The sequence below is a fragment of the Lissotriton vulgaris genome, chromosome 1_1 (assembly GCF_964263255.1).
Source record: "Lissotriton vulgaris chromosome 1_1, aLisVul1.2, whole genome shotgun sequence".
NCBI classification, from domain to species: domain Eukaryota; kingdom Metazoa; phylum Chordata; class Amphibia; order Caudata; family Salamandridae; genus Lissotriton; species Lissotriton vulgaris.
The window spans coordinates 1,245,223,480-1,245,248,736 of NC_141685.1; the positions used below are offsets into that span (position 1 = coordinate 1,245,223,480).

At 46.7% G+C, this 25,257-nt stretch overlaps 1 protein-coding gene across 1 annotated transcript in view; it reads left to right on the top strand.

Annotated features, from left to right (window-relative positions):
* The window catches only part of DDR2 (discoidin domain receptor tyrosine kinase 2), a 631,189-nt gene that overhangs the window by 275,905 nt on the left and 330,027 nt on the right, over positions 1 to 25,257 (top strand). The window contains exon 3 of the mRNA XM_086964525.1: positions 13,929 to 14,031. Coding sequence (XP_086820651.1) covers positions 13,929 to 14,031 — 103 coding nt within the window. The remainder of the gene's footprint in view (positions 1 to 13,928; positions 14,032 to 25,257) is intronic.

Genomic DNA, 25,257 nt, shown 5'->3' on the forward strand with positions numbered 1-25,257 from the left:
ACCCCATCCCAACCTTTGGATGACCACATGATAATACTATAAGATCACTTACAAGACATTGATGGGAATCCATCTCTGGCTCCTGGGTTTCACCTACTGTCTCGAGTGGTCTAATGCATGGGTTCCCCGCTATAAACTAGACTTTCTAGGGCACACTGTCCGGCACTAGTCAGGCCTGAAAGTTAGTATATTTGATAATATCGCATAGATTTTTTTATTAGACCCCTAGGTTTCTATGTATTGTAGGTCTTCTTTGCTGCCCCGTAATTGGTTTAGGCAGCGAATGTCACTTCCGATTTTTTCTCAGTGCAGCACCGACCAACTACAGTTTCTTTACGCTTACACAGCGTAATTGTTATTTGGGGAAGTCCTTTTTGCTTCATGCCTGCCAACCTAAGCCTCCATAGGCTGCAGCAGCAATGCTCCGTCAGTCGCCTGGCCTGCCTTCTCAGTCTTGTACCAACCAAAAGGAGAGAGTAAGGGAATTATCACCGGAGGTGAATGGGGATTACTCCTGTTCCCCTATGTAGGTATGTAGCAAACAAAGAGAGGAATATCACCATACAGACTTAAGAAAATCTTAATGGGATGTATGTTGGCAAAAGGAAAAAATTCTTCCTTTTATAAAACCCCTCACTCACCAACCTAGTGGTGACATGCTTCATCATCTGGGTCCACCCTGATGACCAAATGTCACCAGGGTGTGCTGCAACACCTGAATTACAGTGGAGCTGGTTTGTGTTGGAGTGCAAAAAAATAAGTGTTAAAAATTGTCCTGGTATGAACACAAAGAATACATTTTTTTAGTGAGCAACTGGACAATATTAAAATCAATGTGGAGATACCTTGAGGGTAATTATGACCAAAAGTATCTCTGCAAGTGGTCTGGTCTACATGTTTCAACCTTAAGATGGAAAAGGCGGTCTACACCCCCTAAAAGGCGTACCCAATCCTAGATTCTTGTGAAAACAGCAAAAATAATATTCTGCTTGCAAGTGTGAGCAGCTACCAAAAATCGGTACGCTCAATAAAAGAGAGACCTGTGGAAGGAAAAACAGAGAATATAGAGTAAATATATTGAATTACGTGCCTGTAACAATGTGAAGGTTCTCTCTTGTTCACAAGCAACATGCCAATCCCATTCTGTTCAGCCGTCTATTTAGGCGGGTAATAATCAATAATAAGAATACTAGGTATTACTAGACCTAGCGATCTGGGACCCAATGTGTGGGTGAGGGCCAACAGCTCATACACTTATCAATCAGTGCGTGGAAGTGGCGTATATCCATTATCGTCACTCGTGCCTCCAGACTTTATGTGGCGTGATAGTCCTTTCTTTCAAGACTAAACGTGAGGACGGGTTATAGATTGTGCAATTATACCATGCGTAAGAACGTATACATACATCAACCAACGTACATCAAAACCAATAAACAAGTAACATGTAAGGGTAACTTGGGCCTGTCTTACTCATATTAGATGTCTTTTAGGCATCGGAGGGCAGAGGAGGAAATGTCCTCAACTAGAACATATTCTGCGAGGAGCAAACAGAAAAAAAGGGAGAAAAGGTTTGTGATGGCCGCGTGGATATGCGACGTTCCTGGAACAGAGTTCCTGAATGGGCCATCTATCGAGCTGTAACAAAGTGCGATTAGCTTACTTACAGTTCAATTGTTGAAAGGACGGCAAAATACCTATGGCCGTGCCCGCTGCCCCGCTACGAAGGACTGTATCACCCGCGTCTGTTAAAAGCGGCGTTCAGTTCCGGGGTGGCGTGGCCAAGTAGCGATCACATGACGAGTTGTCATGGTGATCGGTGCTCAACTAAACTACGGTGTGTAGGAGGGGGTAATTCGAGAACGCCTAATTAGGATTCTGTGGAAGAACGAAAAGCGTTCCAAGTTAAATAAATGGGCATTTGAATTACGCTCTATGACTAAGGAGAATTTACATAGTATTTCTGCTATAGAACGAAAAGCGTTCCAAGTTAAATAAAAGGGCATTGGAATTACGCTGTATAACTAAGGAGAAATTACATAGTATTTCTGCTATTAGAAGGGCATCAAAGTATTGTTGTAATGCTCTTTGAAGGAGAAAGGGACATACATCAATTATCTCATACAAATCAGAGAGCATCGTTGTGTATCAGCCCAAATTCAACACAGATATTGAACATGAGAGAATGCTAGGTGACAAGGGCTGGGGCTGTGTTTCTTACATTATATACTACTGGAAAAAAATATATTCCAACAGCAAGGCCCATTAGCATTTGTGCTGCACCAATGTAGTAGGGGCGTCGCCCAGAACTCAGGTGCTAATGCTGGACTGGATGAGTGGCTGGTAATTCAAAAAAAGGGTTATTTCAACACTGAGGCCCAAGGTATATTGTCATTTTATCCGATTTTGTGGGTAGATAGTCTATAAATCCATCGTTGTTCTTTTTCATAGAGACGGTTCTGTAGATTTGGTCCTGCTTCCACTTGCTCAATTACTGTCCATCTCATGTCGTTGGGTGTGTGATGGACGGTTAAGAAATGATCTGTCAATTTGGTTGCATTCCTTTTACAGCGTATGGTGCTGCGGTGTTCACTAATACGTTGTTTCACCTTTCGTGTCGCCATGCCAACATAGAGTTTGTCACAATTACACCTAATGAGATAAATTACATTATTGCTATTGCAGTTCGTATGAGATCGTTGATGCCAGATTTTTCCTTCTTCAAGGTTGATTGTTTTTGTATTCTCAGTCAAGTGGCAGACGCTGCAGTCGCCGCATCGGAAATGTCCTGTGACGCATGGGAGGCCCCATGCCTGCGTTATGATTTGAGCTGTATTGGGTATAGGTTCTTTTGGTCTTGTATTCACCAGAGTATCTTTAAGGCTTTTAGCCCTTTTATAAGAAAAAAGTGGTTTCTCCCATTTGAGGTTGCCAGTATTCAGTATTGCCCAATGTTTGTTGATGCTTCTGCTTGTTTGGTTAGAAATTGCATTGTATGTTGTGACACAGGTGAGCGGAATAGTATCGTTGTTTGGGATTTTTCTCTCGAGTAGGGCTTCCCTGGATTGATTCCTAGCCCTTTTCTGGCATTTGTTGACGATCTTTGGGGGGGTACCCACGTTGTTTAAGTTTGGTGGTGAGGTCTTTTGCTTGACTCTTAAAGTCAGAGAGTTTGGTACAATTTCTACGCAGCCTCAAATACTGGCCATAAGGGAGATTTTCTCTCAGTGGGCGGGGGTGGAAGCTCTCATATCTCGTTTGTTTTTGGCAGTAGGCTTGAAGTGGGTTTTTGTTATCAGGCGTTCATTGCCTTTGTTGATCTATATATCCAGAAAGATCATTTTCTCTTTGTCGATACAGTGGGTGAATCTTAGGTTAGGGTCACATGAGTTGATCCAGACAGTAAACTCATCTAATAGATCCAATGGTCCTTGCCAAATTGCAAAGACATCGTCTATGTACCTCCTCCAAAATTTTATGTGATTGGCATATGGGTTCTGGTTACTCAGGATGTATGCTTGTTCGAAGGCGAACACGTATAACCCGGCCACGCTGGGGGCAAAAACGCTGCCCATTGAAGTACCCCCTGTCTGTAAATAAAGGGATCCCTCAAATTCAAAGCAGTTCCTTTTTAGTGCTAGTGTGGCACATTCTAGTATGAATTTCATTGGAGTTTTGTGAGTCCAAGTGCAATTGTCGAGGTTTTACTTTAGTACATCTATGGTGGCATCTTGGGGTATGCTCGTGTATAGGCTTTCTATATCTAGGCTTAGAAGGGTAGTTTCATCATTCACTTCTATATCTTCAAGTAGTACCAGTAGGCTTTTAGTATCTTGTAGATATGTGGTAGTAGCCTGGACCAATGTTTTAAAAAAATAGTCACAAAATCTTGACAGTGGTTCTAGAAGGGAACCAATCCCTGACACGATTGGCCTGCCAGGTGGGGGAATTTTCCCTTTGTGCATTTTGGGTAGTATGTAGAAGTAAGGTGTTTTTCCTTCTGTTTTACATAGGTAGTCGGCTTCTTGCTTAGATATTCTCCCCGCTACTTCTGCAGTCTCCACTAGTTGTAGGATCTCAGCCCGAAGCTCATCGGTTGGGTCAGAATGTAGGGGTTGGTAATTTCTTCTGTCACTCAGGAGTCTTATGCATTCTGCATCGTATGTTGATTTGTCCATGACTACCAGGCCTCCACCCTTATCTGCCGGTTTTATTACGATGGTATTGTTTCTCTTCTATTCCAATATTGCATTGTTCTCTGCTCTACTGGTATTGTTAAATTGGGTGGTGACTGTCATTGCTTCAATATCATTGTACACTGCTTGTTCAAAGGTGCTAATTTCCACTGGGATGGTGTGGGGCAGTGGTATAAAAGTGGATCCCACCCTGAGTCCAGTTTCATTAGTGACTTCCTCTGTGGAGGTTGCTTCTTGCTTTTCGAAAAAGGCTTTTAGTTTAATTTTCCGAAAGAAAGCAGACAATTCGCAGTGGAGTTTGAATTTGTCGAGGCGAGCTGTGAGGACAAAGCCTAGTCCCTTGTTGAGTACTTTTGTTTCAATCTCTGTAAGTGGTCTGGATGACAGATTCGTGACTAGGTCCTCGCATTGCTCTGGCCTGCTTTGCTCCTGGTGTAGCTGCCCTCTGCGTCGTCCTCCTCCCATTGGACGTTCATTGTTTTTTTCCTTCCTCTTCCGCATCGGCCCCTGGCTAAAAAAGGAGGGCGGAATTGATTTTGTTGATAGGGGTGAGGTTGGAAAGGTGGTTGCCACCCGTAGAAAGGGTATTGTTGTGTGTTGAATGGACCTTGGAAGGGTGGTTGGCTATAGGGTGCCCATTGTTGGTGACCCCTGTAACCCCCTCTCTGTCTCTGTCTGGTATTGCTAGTATTAGACCCCCCACTGCTGTTTGATGTGTTGCTGGAGGCATCTGAATCTTGATCAGATTGGACATGTGCTTTATAATCAGTTTCTGAGTAAGGGTATGCCTTCACAAAGGAAAACCGTTTGGGATCCTTTTGGAATTTATGGACTTTTTGCTGTGTTAAATTGTCCCTGTACTCATTGATTTCTTTGTTTAGGTCATCCAATTTCTTTTTATAACCAGTGATGGTAGCCTTGATTTGGGATTCAGTGACCTGTATCTCTACCAAAATCTTCTCTGATAGGCGTAGTGCAGTTTTCAGTATAAGCAAGATCCAATCATGTGTGCAATGCCATGCAATGAGGGCCCAGTCTTTCCTAAATTCAGGGTCATCAAGGAAGATTCGTGGAGCATTAGTGACCAATAGTCCCTTTGGTGCCATGTTGTTAGTTAGGTATTCTTTTAGTATCGTACCATGTAAGATTGTCCTTATTCTGTTGCGTTTCATTTCTGAGAGTTTTTCCCAGTCTGTAGTTTGGGAGATAGTGTTCGAAATGTTTGCATCTGCAAACAATGTGAGGTTACTCATAATTGTTTCTGCTTCCTCTGTCGAGTAGGACAGGCCTTGGTTTTCAGACATGGCTGATGTAGATGGTTTTCAAGCTGGTAGTTTTGCAATATATAAACTCTCGCAGCTGTGCGCTGCCAGGACATGTACCAACCAAAAGGAGAGAGTAAGGGAATTATCACCAGAGGTGAATAGGGATTAATCCGGTTCCCCTAGATAGGTATGTAGCAAACAAAGAGAGGAGTATCACCATACAGACGTAAGAAAATCTTAATGGGATGTATGTTGGCAAAAGGAAAAAATTCTTCCTTTTATAAAACCCCTCACTCACCAACCTCGCAGAATATGTTCTAGTTGAGGACATTTCCTCCTCTGCCCTCCGATGCCTAAAAGACATCTAATATGAGTAAGACAGGCCCAAGTTACCCTCACATGTTACTTGTTTGTTGGTTTTGATGTACGTTGGTTGATGTATGTATATGTTCTTACGCATGGTATAATTGCACAATCTATAACCCGTCCCCACATTTAGTCTTGAAAGAAAGGACTATCACGCCACATAAAGTCTGGAGGCACGAGTGACGATAATGGATATACGCCACTTCCACGCACTGATTGATAAGTGTATGAGCTGTTGGCCCTCACCCACACATTGGGTCCCAGATCGCTAGGTCTAGTAATACCTAGTATTCTTATTATTGATTATTACCCGCCTAAATAGACGGCTGAACAGAATGGGATTGGCATGTTGCTTGTGAACAAGAGAGAACCTTCACATTGTTACAGGCACGTAATTCATTATATTTACTCTATATTCTCTGTTTTTCCTTCCACAGGTCTCTCTTTTATTGAGCGTACCGATTTTTGGTAGCTGCTCACACTTTCAAGCAGAATATTGGCAGGTTTTATGAGGTTGGCATCCTTGGATTTCACTGCTCTGATAAGTTCACATTTTGCAGAGCGACAGGCAGGGGTGAACCAGGATACTTCGCCTTGTGGAGTGCTTTTTCCCTTACGTCTCCCATCAACTGGGGCGACAGTGAACAATTCTCCCAGAGCTTTAGGTGCTTCGACGAAAAGGAGCGGGACATCCGCAGTACCAGGGCTCATGGCATCAAGCCCCGCTTTGACGTTAGTAATTATGGAATTTGCCAGGAGCATCTTTCCTTCGTCCGTAACAACTTTTCTCCATTTAAGCCTCCTTCCACAGTTTGAGGGGCACACATCGTGCGTTGATTTCCATAAGTGAGGGGGAGGATTTGGCTTCAAACTCCTCCAAGGGGATGACAGTGACAATACTAATTGGTTATGATCACTATCAGTTGTTGTTAAAACCTCCATATCTAGCAAGTGGGCCCAAAGCTTGTGGTTAAGGAGGATATAATCGATCCGAGAAGTGTGGCCAACCCTGTTGTAAGTGGGTGCCCCATTGGGATCAGATTTGGATCTGCCATTAGTTGCCCTTAAGCCAAATTCCATACAAAGGGCATTGAGATCTAAGGCCCCCTGTGACCATTTTTTGATAGGGTTGAGTGTTATGAGGGGGATACCTCTCCTAGTGTCTTCCTCCCAAGTATCTAGGATGTCCTCCCTGGAGAGAGGTTCGAAGGAGCAGTTAAAATCCCCAGCGAGTAGAACTAGAGAGTTAGCATTACACGTTCCAAGTTCTTCCTCTATACATGTCAATGACAACGTGGAGACACCCCCCCTGTCTCCTCTAAGGTAGATGTTAAATATTTCAAAATTTTTCCCCCCGGCCTTTTAACTGATATTCTCTGTAGATCGGGGGATTTTATCGGTAGGTTCCTAATCGAGAGGCCCAGTGAAATACTAACCCAAATTAAAAGACCACCTGATGGGCGCCCTTTGGTGCCAGATGGTTGTAATGCAGGGACAAAGTAGGTAGTATAGCCCATCTTGTAACGGGGTTCTAAACACCAAGTTTCCTGTAGTATTCAAATCCCGAAGGATTCAACCAGGATGTTCCAGTCGGGGATATTAAGGTTGCGAGCAAGACCAGCTACGTTCCAACTCAGGATCCGTAGCGCAGTGTCCGATACAGTGTTCCCAGTAGCCCTTACTCCCAATATTGGAACATTTTCAAGGGGATTGGGCTCGAGGCCCAGGCTCCTAACTGCAGGTGGCGACATAACATCCACTATTAAATTATCCTCTTTGGGATATGACCCCCCCCTGGCTGTGGGTTTGCCTACCGTGGGAACGTGTACAGGGACTGCCTTATCGCTATGAATAGATGCAAGTGTGGGTGACCATGATGGTAAGTTAGACTGGGGCGAGGTAGGTAGTGCATGGGCTTCCTTATGGGTGGCGATGCTCATCAGCCCCATGACGGATTCAGCATCTTGGATTGGATGGTCAGAAGGATGGCTAATGGGAAGGTGGGAAATTGGAGCGTTAGACAGTGACCTATCAGGCCTGTCTGATATAGGCATAGCAGGTCTACACCCAATTAGGCTGCTCTCAGAGATAGAAGGAGCTGTGGATGCTAGAGGCAATTTGGCCTTTGCCTCATAGGCTAAGTTAAGAGGCAGTGGGAGTAAGTCTACCTCTTCTAAGCAGCCGAATGTATTGGCAATTGTTACTCCGTGCCACCTCCCATTAGAACCTTGCCAATCCCCTCTCGACCCTCCACGAGCCGGGTAGCGAGGATGTAACCAGTTGCCCCCATAGTTTGGGGCAGGACGCGGGGGTAAAAGAATGTTAAAGATCTTACAGCAATAGATGATTTATCCTCCCCAGTGTTCCATGAACAGATGTGTTGTGCGGTCTGAGGGTCCTCAAAGGAGACTACAATGCAATCACCTTGGATAGATTTACGTGTGGGTCCTATCCAGGGAACTCTACGCACCATTAGAATTTTGCTTCTCAGATGCCTTGGGATGTACCTGTTAGTGTTCAACCAATAGATAACCTTGTTTTTGAGGGACCAGTAATTTTCTTGGTTAGGACTACCCAGTTCGGGAACACCCACTAGTACTACCACATAGGGACTTGTGTCCGGGGGTAGATCTATATATCCCCCACGGAAATTCTCAGCATAACGTGGGCCCTGCTTGGTAGTTTGATTATACTTGGTGTCGTTCGACCTTTGGGCAACTGCCTCTTTGTGTGATTTAGTTGACTGTTGGGAGGGCTGCAGGGGTGGCTTGACAGGGGGATTAGAGGGTTTCAGTTCAAAGCCCTTTGTGCGTGGCTTAGGCACTGGTTTACTGGGGGGAAGTACAGTTGGCATAGAGATAGGTGTGCTCTCTTTGGCTGTGGCGGGCTCCTTGGTATTTTGGAGACTAAGGCTTGCTAGGGTTAAGATGCTTTTTTCCAACTCTAAAAGGTGGTTTTCAATGCGGGAGAGTCTTAGGTCTAACGGGGTAAGGAGCTTCTTTAAAGAGTTCCAAACTATTTTTAGAAACTCCTCGTCACTTCCCCCAACCTCACTTGGTTGCGCCCCAATATTCGCCTGTGAGATGACGATGTCATCAGTGTCCAGGCTTTGGCGGTTCTCAACAGCGCTTTGGGGGACCGGGCCTTGGACAGCGGATATTGATACTTCTCCCTGTTTAAGTAAGATGTCGTTGGTTGAGCAATGTACCCTGGCAATTTTAGCCTTCTTACGAGAGTAAGCAGACTTTGCATTACGTTTCCTTTTGTGAACTGTGCCCTTAGAGTGGGAGCCCTGGGGATTAACATACTCCTCAATGGGACTGGGAGAGATCGGGATTGGGACTGCAACAGTGTGTGAGGCAGGATCCGGGTCACTAATGTGTAATGGAGAAGTTTGGTCATTTTGCAGATGAGAAAGACATGAGGTCACGGACTTCCCGGGCGATAAGGGTGGGATTTGATGAACATCGGCGTGCGTTGTAATAAGGCGAGGAATTAATGGGTGCACAGGGCTTTTTACTGTTGCTATGTGACCTAGAGAAGATTTCTTAGACATTGCAATGTTTTGGGACAGTCTTCTCGCAGCTTCTAGGTCTAAGGAAACACATTTTTGCATTTTGGTGATTTCGTGATCAATAGCGATGTTTGTTCTTGTGATGAAGTCATCCAGCGTTCCATTAACCATCTTCCCACCCTTCGCGGTTTTACTTCGGCTAGCCCGTGTACACATAGTACTAGGTTAGTTCTGATGAGACTTACTAATAAGATGTATAGTAGGGATGGAAGGTATAATAGTGGGACGACTGAGGGACCAAGGGGATGGGGTCCAGTCCAGGCTCTCCAGACCTCGAACGGCCTCAAACGGCCCGCTCTTTGCCCGGTCTGCGTCCCGCTCGCGTCCCGCGGTATGCGAGAAGGGCGGGGTTAAGTAGGGAGTGTTGGGGGCGGGAAGAGACACCAGCTGCGCTGTGATCTGCAATGCGCTGTGGGTGCTGGGTCTCGCAGTCCCGTCCCGGTCCCCGCAGGCGGAAATCCCTTGATGATTGCTCCTGGAGCGGAGCTCCTCCGGCTTGGCGGCAAACAGCGAACAGGCAAGTGGCAGGCAGGCAACGGCTAAGCAGGCGGCACCTGAGGGGTTTTATAAAAGGAAGAATTGTTTCCTTTTGCCAACATACATCCCATTAAGATTTTCTTAAGTCTGTATGGTGATACTCCTCTCTTTGTTAACTGCCTTCTCAGTCTGCCACGGAGCACGGCGTCCATGCCACCCCCAGCAGCACAGGCTTCAATGGTCTCCAACCCCCAGCAGGATGCTTGCTAACTTTAAAATCCTCTGATCAGCTGATGTCCAAGAGTCCGCAGATACTTTCTTTTTCCTTCCAGTGGTGTGCAGCACTCGCAGGAGGTGGAGGAGGGGGGGGGGGGCAATAGTGGGACGAACACTCAGCAGGCAGGTGCAATGCACACAAACCTCTGCACAACAGGCCCCATGGCAAAGACAGCAGGTATGTCCGCAGCAGCTTCACTCAGCTTACAGTGACTATAAAAAGTGGTGTTGTGTAAAAAATGAACTGCCAAGTTTTCCCTTTCTAAATAGTTGCATCTTAAAGTTCTATTAAACTCCGTTTTCAGTGAATCGGTTGAATTGTTTCTTTTTGCTTGGCACCTGTGACACAGAGAATGTGTATTTCTCTATCTTTCCGGCAGCATCTCCTTACTTAGCTTGTTGTTACTCTTGGCGCTTGTTTAACAGTTAGGGGATGGGACCTCTACTTGTGTTTCTGATTATGGCTGCACTATTTTGTTACTGTATTGTTTACATTCTGTGTTACTGTCCATAGACTTGTGTACCCGCACATACTTATATATCTCTGCACTTGCTTGAGTGACTGTATACACACTTATGCTTCTCATGTTGATCTGCACACAACCTTTTGTTTATGTACACGCACACATCCACATACTCGCTGGGTTGGTAGAGGACAAGTTTGTTTTTATACACCATTATTTCCCCACACACTTGCGCTACAGTGCTTACAGTAATGTGCACAGATGTGTGATATTTATTTTCACTCAATCTCAAGCACATACACTGCTCCCCGCCACCACCCGTGTTTCTGTTTTCTTGTGCACCTTATTTTTTTTTCTGTAACCATGCTTGGGTTGTTATGTACACAAATGTTTTGGGCTATTTTTTGGCTGTTGGTCAGCCTGTTTTACGGACTGCTGGGGCCAGTTTTTTCTGATGATTTCCCTGAGAGTAAAACAAACATTGTCCACAGCAAGCACATATCCATGCAGTTTTCCATACTCTGCAAAACATTTCTACAGAGTTTCAATCCAAGTTTAAAACTGCCCCAATCGAAAACATGGGCCATTTTTTAGGTATTTAATTCACTAACTGGTTCCTTTCTTATTATGGCGCAGAGGTATATTATTCTCTGTCCCAGCTCAACCCTGGTGCACACACTTGTGTATCACCGTGCTACGTAGAGAATAAAACAAACACTAGGTGCAGGCGAAAAGCAAACAAATCCTGACGCAGAGGGAGCAACCCACACAGAAATCCACCCAGGTGACAAATTAGCTTTTTCAAAGAAGGGTGAAAGGGAAGTTTTTGAGCTTTGTGACCTAGTGCTGACTGCGCTTTGATAAGTCAATAGGCAGTCCTGAGAAGTCAGGCCAGCATGGAACCTCCTGCTTTTCCAGTAAATCAGATCACCTCAGCACCTGGATACCCTTCACTGTGCTCTGTGCCACTACACCACTGTACTCTGTGCCGATGCATTCTGTGCCACTGCACTCTCTCCCCTGTAGTCAACTCAATGCCTACTCTGCATCAGCCCACTCTATGCCACTTTAATTTATTCTGCATCACTGCACACCACCCCACTGCATTCTACACCTCTCCTCTCTACTCTGCACCTCTCCTCTCTACCCTGCACAACTCCACAACATCATTCCACACAATTAAGCCCATAAAACACAATCTCACTCTACATATTTTCTTAATAGTTAATGCCATTAAACTACTTTCCACATAATTCCACAGCAGACTATGCCACATATTTCCACTTCACAACTCTATACCACACAACTCCACAACAAACAATTCCAAAATAACCCATCTCTACATCGCACTTCCAACAACCCTGTCAACTGTCCCCACACCCTCACTGCCCCTCTCATCTCTCCCTCACACTACCACTAACTACTCTCCCTTCCACTGTGACCCTCTCATCCCTCCCTCACACTCCGTGTCTCCTCTCTATACTGCCTGCTCACACATACTATCTTCCAGCACTGTGCACTGGTCCCCCTCTCGCCTCCAAACCCCCTGCCCAGGTCCCCTTCCCACTCATACCTCTCTCTCTTTCTCTCGCACACCTCACACTCTCTTCCCACCTCTCTCATGTGGTTCATTTCAGATCTTTGAGCACAGTTTCTTTCCAGTGCCTTTTCAAGATTTCCATGTCGCAAATATAGGCTTCTCGCCCATTCTTTCTCTCTTTCTCACATACTATTTCTGCTCCTCAATCTGGAGTTCATTCACTGCTTCATACACAAACTACCTATCCTTTTTTCTCTTCCTTTTGTATCTATTCTGTGTAGGTCTCATCCCTATCTATTCACATTGCCACATAATTCGTCTACAAAAATATGCCACACAATTTCAACCCACTCAATTCTGCAACTAACAAATCCAATTCAACCCACATAATTCCACTCCACACCACATACATCCACTCCACTCCAAACAAAAATACATACATAAAAGACATTGTCATTTACAAAGCCAGTAGCTCTAACGTTCACAAATGCGAGACCTATTGCATTGCAAATGCTTGTTTGCATTTCTGGACCACATTAAGGAGGCCATCTCCCCTAGTAAGATGTACTGCATTGACACTCATTATGGCCAGCTGTCGAGTGGTGATGAGATAGGGCAATGGTTCCCAAACTTTTTCAACCACGGCTCCCTTGACCCATTGGCCATTTCCCGTGGCTCCCCACTGTTACATTTTCTGGAGGGGGGATGTAAGCCTTGCCTCGGGAGAACTTTCTTTGGTGCACGGCTACCCTGGCTAGGTTTGACGGCTCCCCAGGGAGCCACGGTGCACAGTTTGGGAACCACTGGGTTAAGTCCACAATCCCATATTATCAAGCATTCCCTTAGCGCTGTGAAATCATCGCTTGATTTCACGCGCTATTGCCGATTATCGCCGTCTATCGCTGGTTTTCACATCGCCATTTAGCAAAGCGTTGCTAATACACCGCTAACACGGCAATGTGAATCAGCAATAGACAGCGATAATGGTAAACGCAATAAGCGCAATTTGCAATGTTTATCGCATTACCTTGATAATATGCCCCTAAGTGTTGAACTTGTGTTAACTTGTGAAGATAGACTGTGTAATGTGTGAGTTCTGATTGCTTGTTAATTGTCGAGGGATATTGTTTAACAGCCCCATAACATGTTTTGTTTTTGTTGCACATAAAGTACTGAGCGAAGAGGTGATATGCAACAACTAAATATATGACGATTTTTAAAACAAATGTTGCCTGGCAGATATCTCCCGACCAGTGGGTAAAGACGTGGCACTCAATAGGAATCTCACTGGCATCACTGAGGCTAAATTTGATGTGACTAGTAGCTATTTTGTGAAGAGATGTTAGTTTCTGTGGTTGTTAGATTTCCTGAAGGGCATAAAGCAAGGATAATGTGCACAAGTCCAGACTTCAGAACAAGACATTTGAATTTCACCCCCAATGATGGTGTGTTCTCCCAGACAACCATACTCTAGCTCTCCATTTTCAGCAATACTTTGCGCTCACTATTTGTACAATGCAGAGAAGTGGATGCTTCTGGTAAAAAGTCAAAAGTACGCATAGGTGCATAGGGAGAGAGCATAGGGCCAGTATGCACAGGGCTAAAATGAGTGCAGGAACCTGGTACCTAGGTAGCAAAAACACTATTTAAGGACTACATTGGATGATGGAATGGAGATCCATTCTGCTTTTCTGAAGAAAAAATTGTTAATTTATTAGCTTATTTTGCTTTGAGGGGGAAAGGGTGAGTTAACATGTCCTTCTTTATTTCCAGTGGTGTGTCGCTTCCCTTTGGGAATGTCTGGTGGTCACATTCCCGATGAGGATATCACAGCTTCCAGCCAGTGGTCTGAATCAACAGCAGCCAAATATGGAAGGTGAGCCCACATTAAGATCAGATGCTAGTTCTGTTCATGGCGCATTAGCTGTTGAACAGATGCTGTTTCATATATGAATAGAATGTGCTATGTATGTCAGTGCTTAATTTGTAAAAAAAAGTACCAGTGCTCTCGTCAGGAGGCCACTGCAGGGTGCACCACACATTGGCCTTGTCATGCTGCCCACTCCTTTTCTATTTCAGGCCCACAGACCTATAGGAATGGCTTGAGCGGCACGTGATAGCTATTTTTAATGCATATTGAATAACTGATTACCTGTTGTTGTAGTTGTAGTGACTGATTACCTGTTGTAGTTGTTAGTCAGACAGCGCCACCTTGTGGCAGATGTCACAAGCGCTGGAGTTGAGAATTAAGTGCCGGTGCTGAGCACCGGAAATCACCGGCTCAAATTAGGCACTGTATGTACTTATGATTGTGTATAGGACTGTATTTTTTTCTTTAGTAGCTTTGTTTCTGACATTAAAGCTGTAACCAGAAATATGGTTGTTTTAATAAGGTAGAGGGTGCAAATTGGAAATGCCCCACAGTCATAGGGGAGTCTCCGCACTCGGGCGGAGGCCTCACAGTCACAGGGGAGTCTCCGCCCTTGTGGCAGAAGCCCCAAACTCATGGGGGAGTCTCTGCACTCGAAGCAGAGACCCCACGGTCACAGGGGAGTCTCCGCACTCGGGGGGTGGGGGGAGGCTCCACAGTCATAGGGGAGTGTCCGTCCTCGTGGCAGAGGCCCCAAAATTATAGGGGAGTCTCCACACTTGAGGCAGAGGCCCCACAGTCACAGGGGAGTCTCCGCCCTCGTGGCAGAGGCCTCAAAATCATAGGGGAGTCTCCGGACTCGAGGTAGAGACCCCACTGTCACAGGGGAGTCTCCGCACTCGGGGAAAAGGCCCCGCAGTCATAGGGGAGTCTATGCACTCGGGGGAGAGGCCCCACAGTCATAGGTGAGTCTCCACACTCAGGGCGGAGTCACTACAGTCACAGGGGAGTCTCTGCACTTGGCCCTACAGTCACAAGGAAGTCTCCGCACTCGGGGTGGAGGCCCTACAGTCATAGGGGATTCAGGTCGGAGGCCCCACAGTCACAGGGGAGTCTTCGCACTCGCAGCGGAGGCCCCCACTCGGGGCGGAGGCCGCACAGTCATAGGGGAGTGTTCGCCCTCGTGGCCTAAGCCCCAAAATCATAGGGGAGTCTCGGCACTCGGGGCAGAGGCCCCACAGTATAGGGGAGTCTCCGCCCTCGTGGCAGAGGCCCCAAAATCATAGGGGAGTCTCCGGACTCGAGGTAGAGACCCCACGGTCACAGGAGAGTCTCCACACTCGGGCGGAGGCCCCACAGTCATCGGGGAGTCTATGCACTCGGGCGGAGGCCCCACAGTCATAGAGGAGTCTCAGGGCGGAGGCCCACAGTCACAGGGAAGTCTCCGCACTTGGCCCTACAGTCACAGGGGAGTCTCTGCACTCGGGGCAGAGGCCCCACAGTCATAGGGGATTCAGGTTGGAGGCCCCACAGTCACAGGAGAGTCTTCACACTCAGGGCGGAGACCCCACAATCACAGGGGAGTCTCCGCACTCAGGGCGGTGGCCCCACAATCATAGGGGAGTCTCTGCACTTGGCCCTACAGTCACAGCGGAGTCTCCGCACTCAGGGTGGAGGCCCCACAGCCCAGTGGAGTCTCCGCACTTGGCCCTACAGTCACAGGGGAGTCTCCGCATTTAGGGCGGAAGCTCCACATTCATAGGGGATTTGGGTCAGAGGCTCCACAGTCACAGGGGAGTCTTCGCACTCGGGGCAGAGGCCCCCACTTGGGGCGGAGGCCCCACAGTCGTAGGCGAGTCTCTGTACTCGGGCGGAGGCCCCACAGTCATAAGGGAGTCTTCGCACTCGGGGCAGACCCCCACCAGTCATAGGGGAGTTTCCACACTCGGGTCAGAGGCCCTACAGGTATAGGGGGGTCTCATCACTCGGCCAGAGGCCCCACAGTCATAGGGGAGTCTCTGCACTCGTGGCGGAGGCCCACAGTCACAAGGGGGTCTCCATACTCTGGACGGAGGCCCCACAGTCACAGGGGAGTCTCTGTACTCGGGTGGAGGCCCCCACTCGGGGTGGAGGCCCCACAGTCACATTGAAGTCTCCGCAATGGTGGAGGAGGCCCCACAGTCATAGGGGAGTCTCTGCACTCGGGCGGAGGCCCACAGTCATAAGGGAGTCTCCGCACTCGGGCGGAGGCCCCAAAGTCATAGGGTAGTCTCCACACTCAGGGCAGAGGCACCACGGTCACAGGGGAGTCTCCGCACTCGGGACGGCGGCCACACAGTCATAGGGGAGTCTCCGCACTCGGGCGGAGGCCCCACAGTCAATGGAGGAGTCTCCGCACTCAGGCAGAGGCCCCACAGTCAAATAGAAGTCTCCGCACTCGGCCCCACAGTCACATGGGAGTCTCCGCACTTGGCCCCACAGTCATAGGGGAGTCTCTGCACTCGGGCGGAGGCCCCACAGTCATCGGGGAGTCTATGCACTTGGGCGGAGGCCCCACAGTCATAGAGGAGTCTCCGCACTCAGGGCGGAGGCCCCACAGTCACAGGGGAGTCTCCGCACTTGGCCCTACAGTCACAGGGTAGTCTCTGCACTCGGGGCGGAGGCCCTACAGTCATAGGGGATTCGGGTTGGAGGCCCCACAGTCACAGGGGAGTCTTCACACTCGGGGCGGAGGCCCCACAGTCATAGGGAAGTCTCCGCACTTGGGGCAAAGACCCACAGCCATAGGGGAGTTTCCGCACTCGGGTCAGAGGCCCTACAATTATAGGGGGGTCCCAGCACTCAGGCAGAGGCCCCACAGTCACAGGGTAGTCTCCATACTAGGGGCGGAGGCCCCACATTCATTGGGGATTCTACGCACTCGGGCGGAGGCCCCACAGTCATAGGGGAGTCTCCGCACTCAGGGCGGAGACCCCACAGTCACAGGGGAGACTCCGCACTCAGGGCGGTGGCCCCACAGCCACAGGGGAGTCTCTGCACTTGACCCTACAGTCACAGCAGAGTCTCCGCACTCAGGGTGGAGTCCCCACAGTCCCAGTGGAGTCTCCGCACTTGGCCCTACAGTCACAGGGGAGTCTCCGCACTTGGGGCGGAAGCTCCACAGTCATAGGGGATTTGGGTCAGAGGCTCCACACTCACAGGGGAGTCTTCGCACTCGGGCAGAGGCCCCCACTTGGGGCGGAGGCCACACAGTCGTAGGCGAGTCTCTGCACTCGGGCAGAGGCCCCACAGTCATAAGGGAGTCTCTGCACTCGGGCAGAGGCCCACAGTCATAAGGGAGTCTCTGCACTCGGGCGGAGGCCCCACAGTCATAGGGTAGTCTCCACACTCAGGACAGAGGCCCCACGGTCACAGGGGAGTCTCCGCACTCGGGACGGCGGCCACACAGTCATAGGGGAGTCTCCGCACTCGGGGCGGAGGCCCCACAGTGAATGGAGGATTCTCCGCACTCGGGCGGAGGCCCCACAGTCAAATAGAAGTCTCTGCACTTGGCCCCACAGTCACATGGGAGTCTCCGCACTTGGCCCCACAGTCCTAGGGGAGTCTCTGCACTCGGACGGAGGCCCACAGTCATAGGGGAGTCTCCGCACTCGGGTGGAGGCCCCACAGTCATAGAGGAGTCTCCGCACTTGGACGGAGGCCCCACAGTCATAGGGGTGTCTCTGCACTCAGGGCAGATCCCCCACAGTCATAGAGGAGTTTCCACACTTTGGTCAGAGGCCCCACAGTCAAAGGGGAGTCTCCGCACTCGTGGCGGTGGCCCCACAGTCATAGGGGAGTCTACGCACTCGTGCCGGAGGCCCCACTGTCATAGGGGAGTCCCTGCACTCGAGCGGAGGCCCCACAGTCATAGGAGAGTCTATGCACTTGTGGCGGAGGCCCCACTGTCATAGGGGAGTCTCTGCACTCAGGCGAAGGCCCCACAGTCATAGGGGAGTCTCTGCACTCAGGCGGAGGCCCCACAGTCATAGGGGAGTTTCCACACTTTGGTCAGAGGCCCCACAGTCATAGGGGAGTCTCCGCACTCGTGGCGGTGACCCCACAGTCATAGGGGAGTCTGCGCACTCGTGGCAGAGGCCACACTGTCAGAGGGGAGTCTCTGCACTCGAGGCGAGGCCCCACAGTCATAGGAGAGTCTCCACACTCGTGGCAGAGGTCCCACAGTCATAGGGGAGTCTCCGCACTCGGGGCAGAGGACCCACAGTCATAGGGGAGTCTCCGCACTTGGGTCGAATATCTGCATGAGAATTCTCAAGGTGGAGATTGTACCCTGCGTGTGGAGGCTCCCCTATGACTGCAGGGCCTCTGCCACAAGTGTGGAGGCCATTGTGAATCAGGCCCCATATGAAAAAATGATTTAATCTCTAGGAGCTAAAAACATCTAATTAGACAAAAACTCTGAATATTAAGAACACATCAGAGGCAAATAAACTTTATTTCACTGATTGTGTAGTTTTGGTAGATTATACTTCAAAAGAGCTTTTTAGAGTTAAATCTGAATTTAACACACCTAAAGGTTTGCATCATGCCATTCACCTGTTGTTATGTTATGTTAAATCAATTTATTGAGGGCTTTTTCTAACTCCCAGTGCAGTATCACTTCCTTATGGCAGGCCAACTTAACCCAGGAGAGAAATAACAAATAAGATTATAAAGTCACTAAAATAACCAGATTTTGAGCAAGTTTTTTAAATTGGTCTGATTCTCAGAAGTACGAATAAGTAACAGCACCTTATTTCACAGATCTTGGACAAGGTAAGAAAATGACCACCCACTGCTTTTGGCTGTACGATTCCGGCCTAGGGTTGCCAAGGCAATGTATGAAGATCATAGCTTTCTACCAAGTTGATAGAACCTAACTCTTGTTTGAAGATAGCACAGGCCCTTATCCTAGGGTGTAACAGCAGACCAAGCTCGCTGCTGCGTTCTGCACAATTTGCAGGTGCGACAGAAGTGACTTATTTATGGCTGCGAATAAGCATTGTCATAGTCAAGGACTTGCGATATAGTCATCTGGCACTGCAGGATAATCAGTACTTTTCAAAGTACATGCAGAATGCCATAGCAGGAGCAGCAAACCACCGCAACTTGATAATACCCAGGTTTTTGGCATGCTTTTTGGGAGAAGATGGAGGGTCAGTTTTGTGTGGCCACCAGTAGTCTGACCAGATCCCATTGGCCTTACCAAAGAAGACAATCTCTGTCTTATGCCTATTTAATTGTAGGCAGGTCTGCTTCATCCCTTGGGCCACTAAGCGTAAACAGTCACAAAATCTTGTTCTGCTAGCTTCCAGATTGTGGCTGACGGATACCACCAGCCGGGTGTCTTAAGCATAGGACACTATCTGAAAAACATTATCCCTTACTATCTTTTCCATCTGATCTATATAGTTAGTACAAAAGAATGAGGCTCAATGAGAACCCCTAAGGCACATCACATGGATTAGTAACAGCCTTGGATTTAAAGTGAGGAATAAATGAGTTCTATGTGCCAGAAAGACAGCGAACCACTCAAGAATGTCAACTCATGTAGCCTCTCGATCAGGACTGCAAGAGACACAGTATCAAAGGCTGTGGACAGATCTAAGAGGATTAAGGCGGCAGGTTGTCCCTCCTACATGCTGCTCCTGATCACGTCAGTGATTGCCAACAGGGTGGTCTCTGTACTATGATGTGTCCTAAACCCAGTTTGGGACTTACCCAGTATGTAATTGTTTTCCAGATACTATGAAAGTTGTCTATTAATATTTTTCTTCTGTAATTTTGACGAAAAAAGTGGGAAGCTAGATGGGTCAAAAGTTTGCTAGGATGGAGGGGTCCATGGTTAGTTTCTTAAGTACATGATGCACATTGGCATGCTGTTAAATCCAAGCAGTTTTGAGTGAGAGATTAAATATGTCAACCAAGCAAGGGAAAAACGGCCAGGCATGGAGAGACCACTTGTACAGGTGATGGGTCATCTGGGAGCCCTAAATGAATGGAGAGAATCAGGCGACTTACTTCCTCAACGGTCTTTTCCGAAAACATCCCAAAGCTCAGCGAGTCACTGGTAAGTGCATGGTTAATAGAGGCAGTAGGACATTGTGATTCTGTATGATTTCCGAAATTATCTCAATGTTGATAATTTTATTGTGAATGAAGGAAGATAGCATCTCGAAAAGTTCACCTATGGCTGGAATTGACAACACACAACTCTCAGGCTGCGTGAACTTTTTCAAAATACTAGAAATTGCTTTAGCAGATGACAAGGTCTTCTCAATCTTTTCTGGCAGGAATTTACTACACGCTATATGCAGCTGTTTATGCTGTTTATGATAGACAGTGAGAGAGTCTTTGAAAGTGACGTTATTGTGCCAGGACTTAACGCATCTCTTGTCTGTTTCCAGTCTCCTAAACCCTTGCTTATCTCTTCTTAGGTCTTCTGCTTACCATTTGGCTTGGGAAGTATTAGAAAGGGCTTTCACTGATTCAAAGGGGAACATGTTGTCATAGGCCATGGTCATTGCTGTGTTTTATATATATATATATATATTCACAGAAAAAACCATAGGTTATAGTGGATATATAGTTAGGAATTTGCATTTATAAAACCTTGAAAATTCAATGAAAAAACCATTGGTTTTAGGCCATATATAGTTAGGGATTTGCATTTACAAAACCTTATTTTACTCGCATAAAACCATTGAAATTCCATATATAGTTATAAGCGCTAACTATATATCGCGCACCCGCAATCCACTGCTGATGATGTCACATATTACATCATTCATGACATGGTTAGTGACATCACTGATGACATCACTGATGACATCTCAAATGACATCACTGATGACATCACTGATGACAACATGCAGTGACTGTATGTTTCTGTAAAGTTAAAATATCTCTTACATATTGAAGAATGAGCGGATATATAAGTGTCTGGATGAAGGATTTAGTAGGTGCATGACTGACTGTATGAGTGAGTGATTAAATGTGTCTCACTGAGTGCATGGGTTAGTGACTAAACTGTCTTAATTTGTGCATCATTATGTCTGTTGTTCTGTAAACTGTTGCATGTGTTGATAAGTAGCTATATGAGTAACTATATGGGTTATTGATTGGTTGCCCAAGTATTTGTATGGGATACTGAGTGTGTGTGTAGGTGGCTGGGAGGTGTATGACTCTGTGCATAGATGTGTGAGCAGTTGATTCACTAGATGTATGGTTTCAAAAGTGCATGTGGAAACAGCTGTATGGGCGGTTGACTGTGTGCATGAGTGCATTGGTGAGTGAATGGATATCTCAGTGCTACATGTCAAAGTAAGTACATATGTAAAACACAGTACATGTGAGAGTTGACATATATAAATAACTGTGCATAAGAGCCAGTGAATGTGTGAGTGGCTGTATGGATCATTGTGAACTTGTATCAGGGATTGTATAATAGAGTAAATATGTGTTAGTATATGTATGAATAAGTAAAGTTTGTATAACTGTATAGTTGAGGAAATGGAGGTGTGATTGATTCTTTGCATGACTGACTAGGTGTGTGAGTAACTCCATGGATGAGTGACAGTCTGTGAGTGTCTGTTTACACTGATTGTATCTAAGGTTATATTAGAGTCTGAAGAGGTTCATCGTATTATCACATGAATGATATCATCAGTGATGTTATCAGTCATGTCAAATGAGATGTTTTCAGTGATGTCATCAGTGATGTCATTTGAGATGTCATCAGTGATGTCATCAGTGATGTCACTAACCATGTCATGAATGATGTAATATGTGACATCATCAGCAGTGGATTGCGGGTGCGCGATATATAGTTAGCGCTTATAACTATATATGGAATTTCAATGGTTTTATGCGAGTAAAATAAGGTTTTGTAAATGCAAATCCCTAACTATATATGGCCTAAAACCAATGGTTTTTTCATTGAATTTTCAAGGTTTTATAAATGCAAATTCCTAACTATATATCCACTATAACCTATGGTTTTTTCTGTGAATTTCATTGGTTTTTTAATAGCAAATATGAAAAGCTTTAAAATGTCAAGTACGTGATAGATAAAAACATTTTCGTATTTATGCACGCTGATGTGCTTTGAACGCTGCACCCCCCCCCCTCCCCTCTTTTGTCTTAGTAGTACTGTCTCTTTGCAGATAGTGAACGGTAGTTAACGCAAGCCTTTGCCCCCGTTGTAATCCGTCGTGCCTGCTTGTCTCTCCATTTGATTGATTGTTGTCCAAGCATTTACTGTTTTAGAATTGGTTCTCTTTGGATCATTCTCTATTTACAAACAAGCACAAAGTCGCAATACTCTGTTTAGTCTTTGCAGATAGTGAAAAATCGTGTAAAAAAAATAAAAGTAATCGAGCAAAATCAGTAGGCCACTAATTGGATCTCTTTTTGACCTCGCTAAAATAGAATTATTAGGAACAACGCTTCATGAGAAATACGAAAATAGTGAGATGAACTGAGCTCCACACCATGAGGGCTGCAAGACAGCTCGGCTCCATCACCCATCCCGCACAAAATAACGACAAACCCTATGCAAATATTAAAAATATAGACAACACACCAGCAAAGAAACAGGGTAAAACATTTTATTAAAAAACTATTTACATAACGTTGGTTTATAAGATGATGTCAGTAGTGGACCGATGTGTGAATAGATCGAAAGCAGCACAAGGCTCCAAGATCCGGATGGCAAGCTCCTGGATGTTGGGTGCCATAGTTTAGAGTTCTGAATTTGAGCCTTTTTCAATGCCTGTGCTTTGTTGAATCAAAATGGCGGCTTGACACAAAGCTGACTCAAGCGTTGCTACTGATGCTATGCAGACCAAAACTGGTTTTCAGTTTGTACATTCTTCTAGATTTTTCAATCCAAGTTTGGTTGACTTTGTAGAACGATGGCTTCAAATTTTCAACATACGGTGTGGTGGCGCTGACTGGGAGGGGACGCTTCGCTCCTGCCCCCTCCCCAAGTAAGATTTTCATACGTGAAAGTACGTTAATGGTTTTGGTCCCTGAGATGCTTCGATGTCACTGCCATTCTCAAATAGCATAAGTTCTGGATGTTGGGTGCCATAGTTAAGAGTTCTGAGCAGTGCTTGTAACACTGTCTGAAGCTTATTTCCACCTACTGCAGCTTCACTATTCTCAAAGTAAGTGAGTGTCGTTTGTGGACCTGACTGCATTAGAAAACAATGTGATATGTTAGCTTCCTAAACAGCTTGACGGAGGCCCCTGAGGGGCGGTGTGATGGCCATGGACTCGGAGAAGACGCTTGGCTCCGACACCCTCCCCAAGTCTTATAGCACTGGTGTAGCCTGAGATCGCCCCCGACATAGGCGGCCGGCTCCCGGGGTCCGGCGGAACTTTTTGCCTTTTGATGACTCTTCAATTCTGGACCTTGTCCCACAATCCGTTTGACCTGAAGACAAGCAGTAGTGGGGCGCCCCTTTACCGTTTTAGTTGCCATTCCGCCTGCTTCTGCTACACTGTGCCTCTTCCGCCATTCAGCTGTTTACCGCCCGCTCTTGCGACTACAGCGTCTCGCTCACCATGTAGTTGAGTTGCTCCCGCTCTTGCGGTGCAGCGATAGGCGGCTGCCACAGGACTCTCAAAATGGCGGCCGGCTCTTCGGTTTTGGGCCTGGTCCACTAAAATGGCCCTGGGACACCTTGGAACTCGGACGCTTCCCTGATAGGGCTTGGGTCCCATTCTCGAAAAGCGTCCCCTCAGCCGTGAAGATTCTACAAAAGTCTTGGGGGCCTCCGACTCCCGCAGGCTTCTGGTGGGGAGCGGCTGCCATGATTGCTCGTGGAATGGCCACGACGGAGCTACGAGATGGTAGTGGTCTCATGCTGACGCCAGCTTTAGTCTGAAACATCCAGAAACACTGTAGACTACCAATTCGATCAGTTCCGGTAGCGCCCCAACATGACCCGGAAGAGAAGAACTTGCCCTCCCCTCTTTGACTGATGGTTCTTGTTGCCTGTCCCCTCTGTTGTCATTTAACAGAACTTTTTGGACTGCTGAAAGGGGTTGTGTTCTGAACGCTGGTTGGTGGAGACATTTTGACTATATTCTTGACCTACGTTGTCGCGTAATGCGTTATATGACACGCCGCGTTAGCGCACCCGGAAGTGATCCGAGGCGCGGCGCGCAGCGCGTAACGTAAGCATAACAGGTCATGTGACTTGTTAATAAAACTTTTCATTGGTTCATTTTACTTTTGTTAATTTAATGATGAAAAGCTTGGTCATATGACCTAAAAATTACGCTTTTTATTGTTTTCGAACAATATTTTTTTTTCAAACATATGTTATAATATTCCAGGCTAATGTACTTTCCCGGAAAATTTACAACTGTCTTGCAAGTAAAATATATTCCTTTTTCGAGAAAAAGGGCGTTTCTTCCTTCCATGACGGAGCCGTTGAGTAAAAGAGATTCGGCCTGCTGTCTTAGTCGCCGATACGCCTGATTATCAGATTCTTATCGATCACTTTATGTTGCAGACATGAAAAACACAACTGCCCTTGACCATTTATCTTTACTGCGTTCCTACATATTATACCTTTTATCCGTCATGTAATTGGACTGCTTTATTTCACTTGCCTTTTACTGATTCGAAAACAGTGACTAAAAGTAAAAACTTTACCAATGTAAATACTACTACCGTGTTTTGTTTTAAAAACCTTTATTGTGAAAATGTCAGTATACAAATACGGGCCTATAACCACGTGGGCCGGCCACGGAGCAAACTGAAATCGTATATGATGAGGAGACATTTACACTGTAGAGGAACGTAACGAGCGGGCCATTAGGTTGCAAGAACTAAGGTGTCTAACAGTTGCGGAATCGGTGGACATACATTTTGTAATTAAAATAGGACAGGGCCACTTACAATAACATTTTCTAGATATACATTTGCGGGCAAGGAGTTACGAGTCCCATTTATACCGGCGCCATTTTGGGCGAGGCCGGGCAGGTCCAAGATATAGTCAAAATGTCTCCACCAACCATCGGCCAGACCAGAACCCCTTTCGGCCCTTTATGCTACAAGATGGTGTCTTCCATTCAGAAAATATTGTTGGCAGCATTTTGAAAGGAAACAGAAACAGCCGTTCTCCTAGTGAGTTTCACATTGTTACATTTAGGAAGAATGTTGAAGAGTAGTATGTG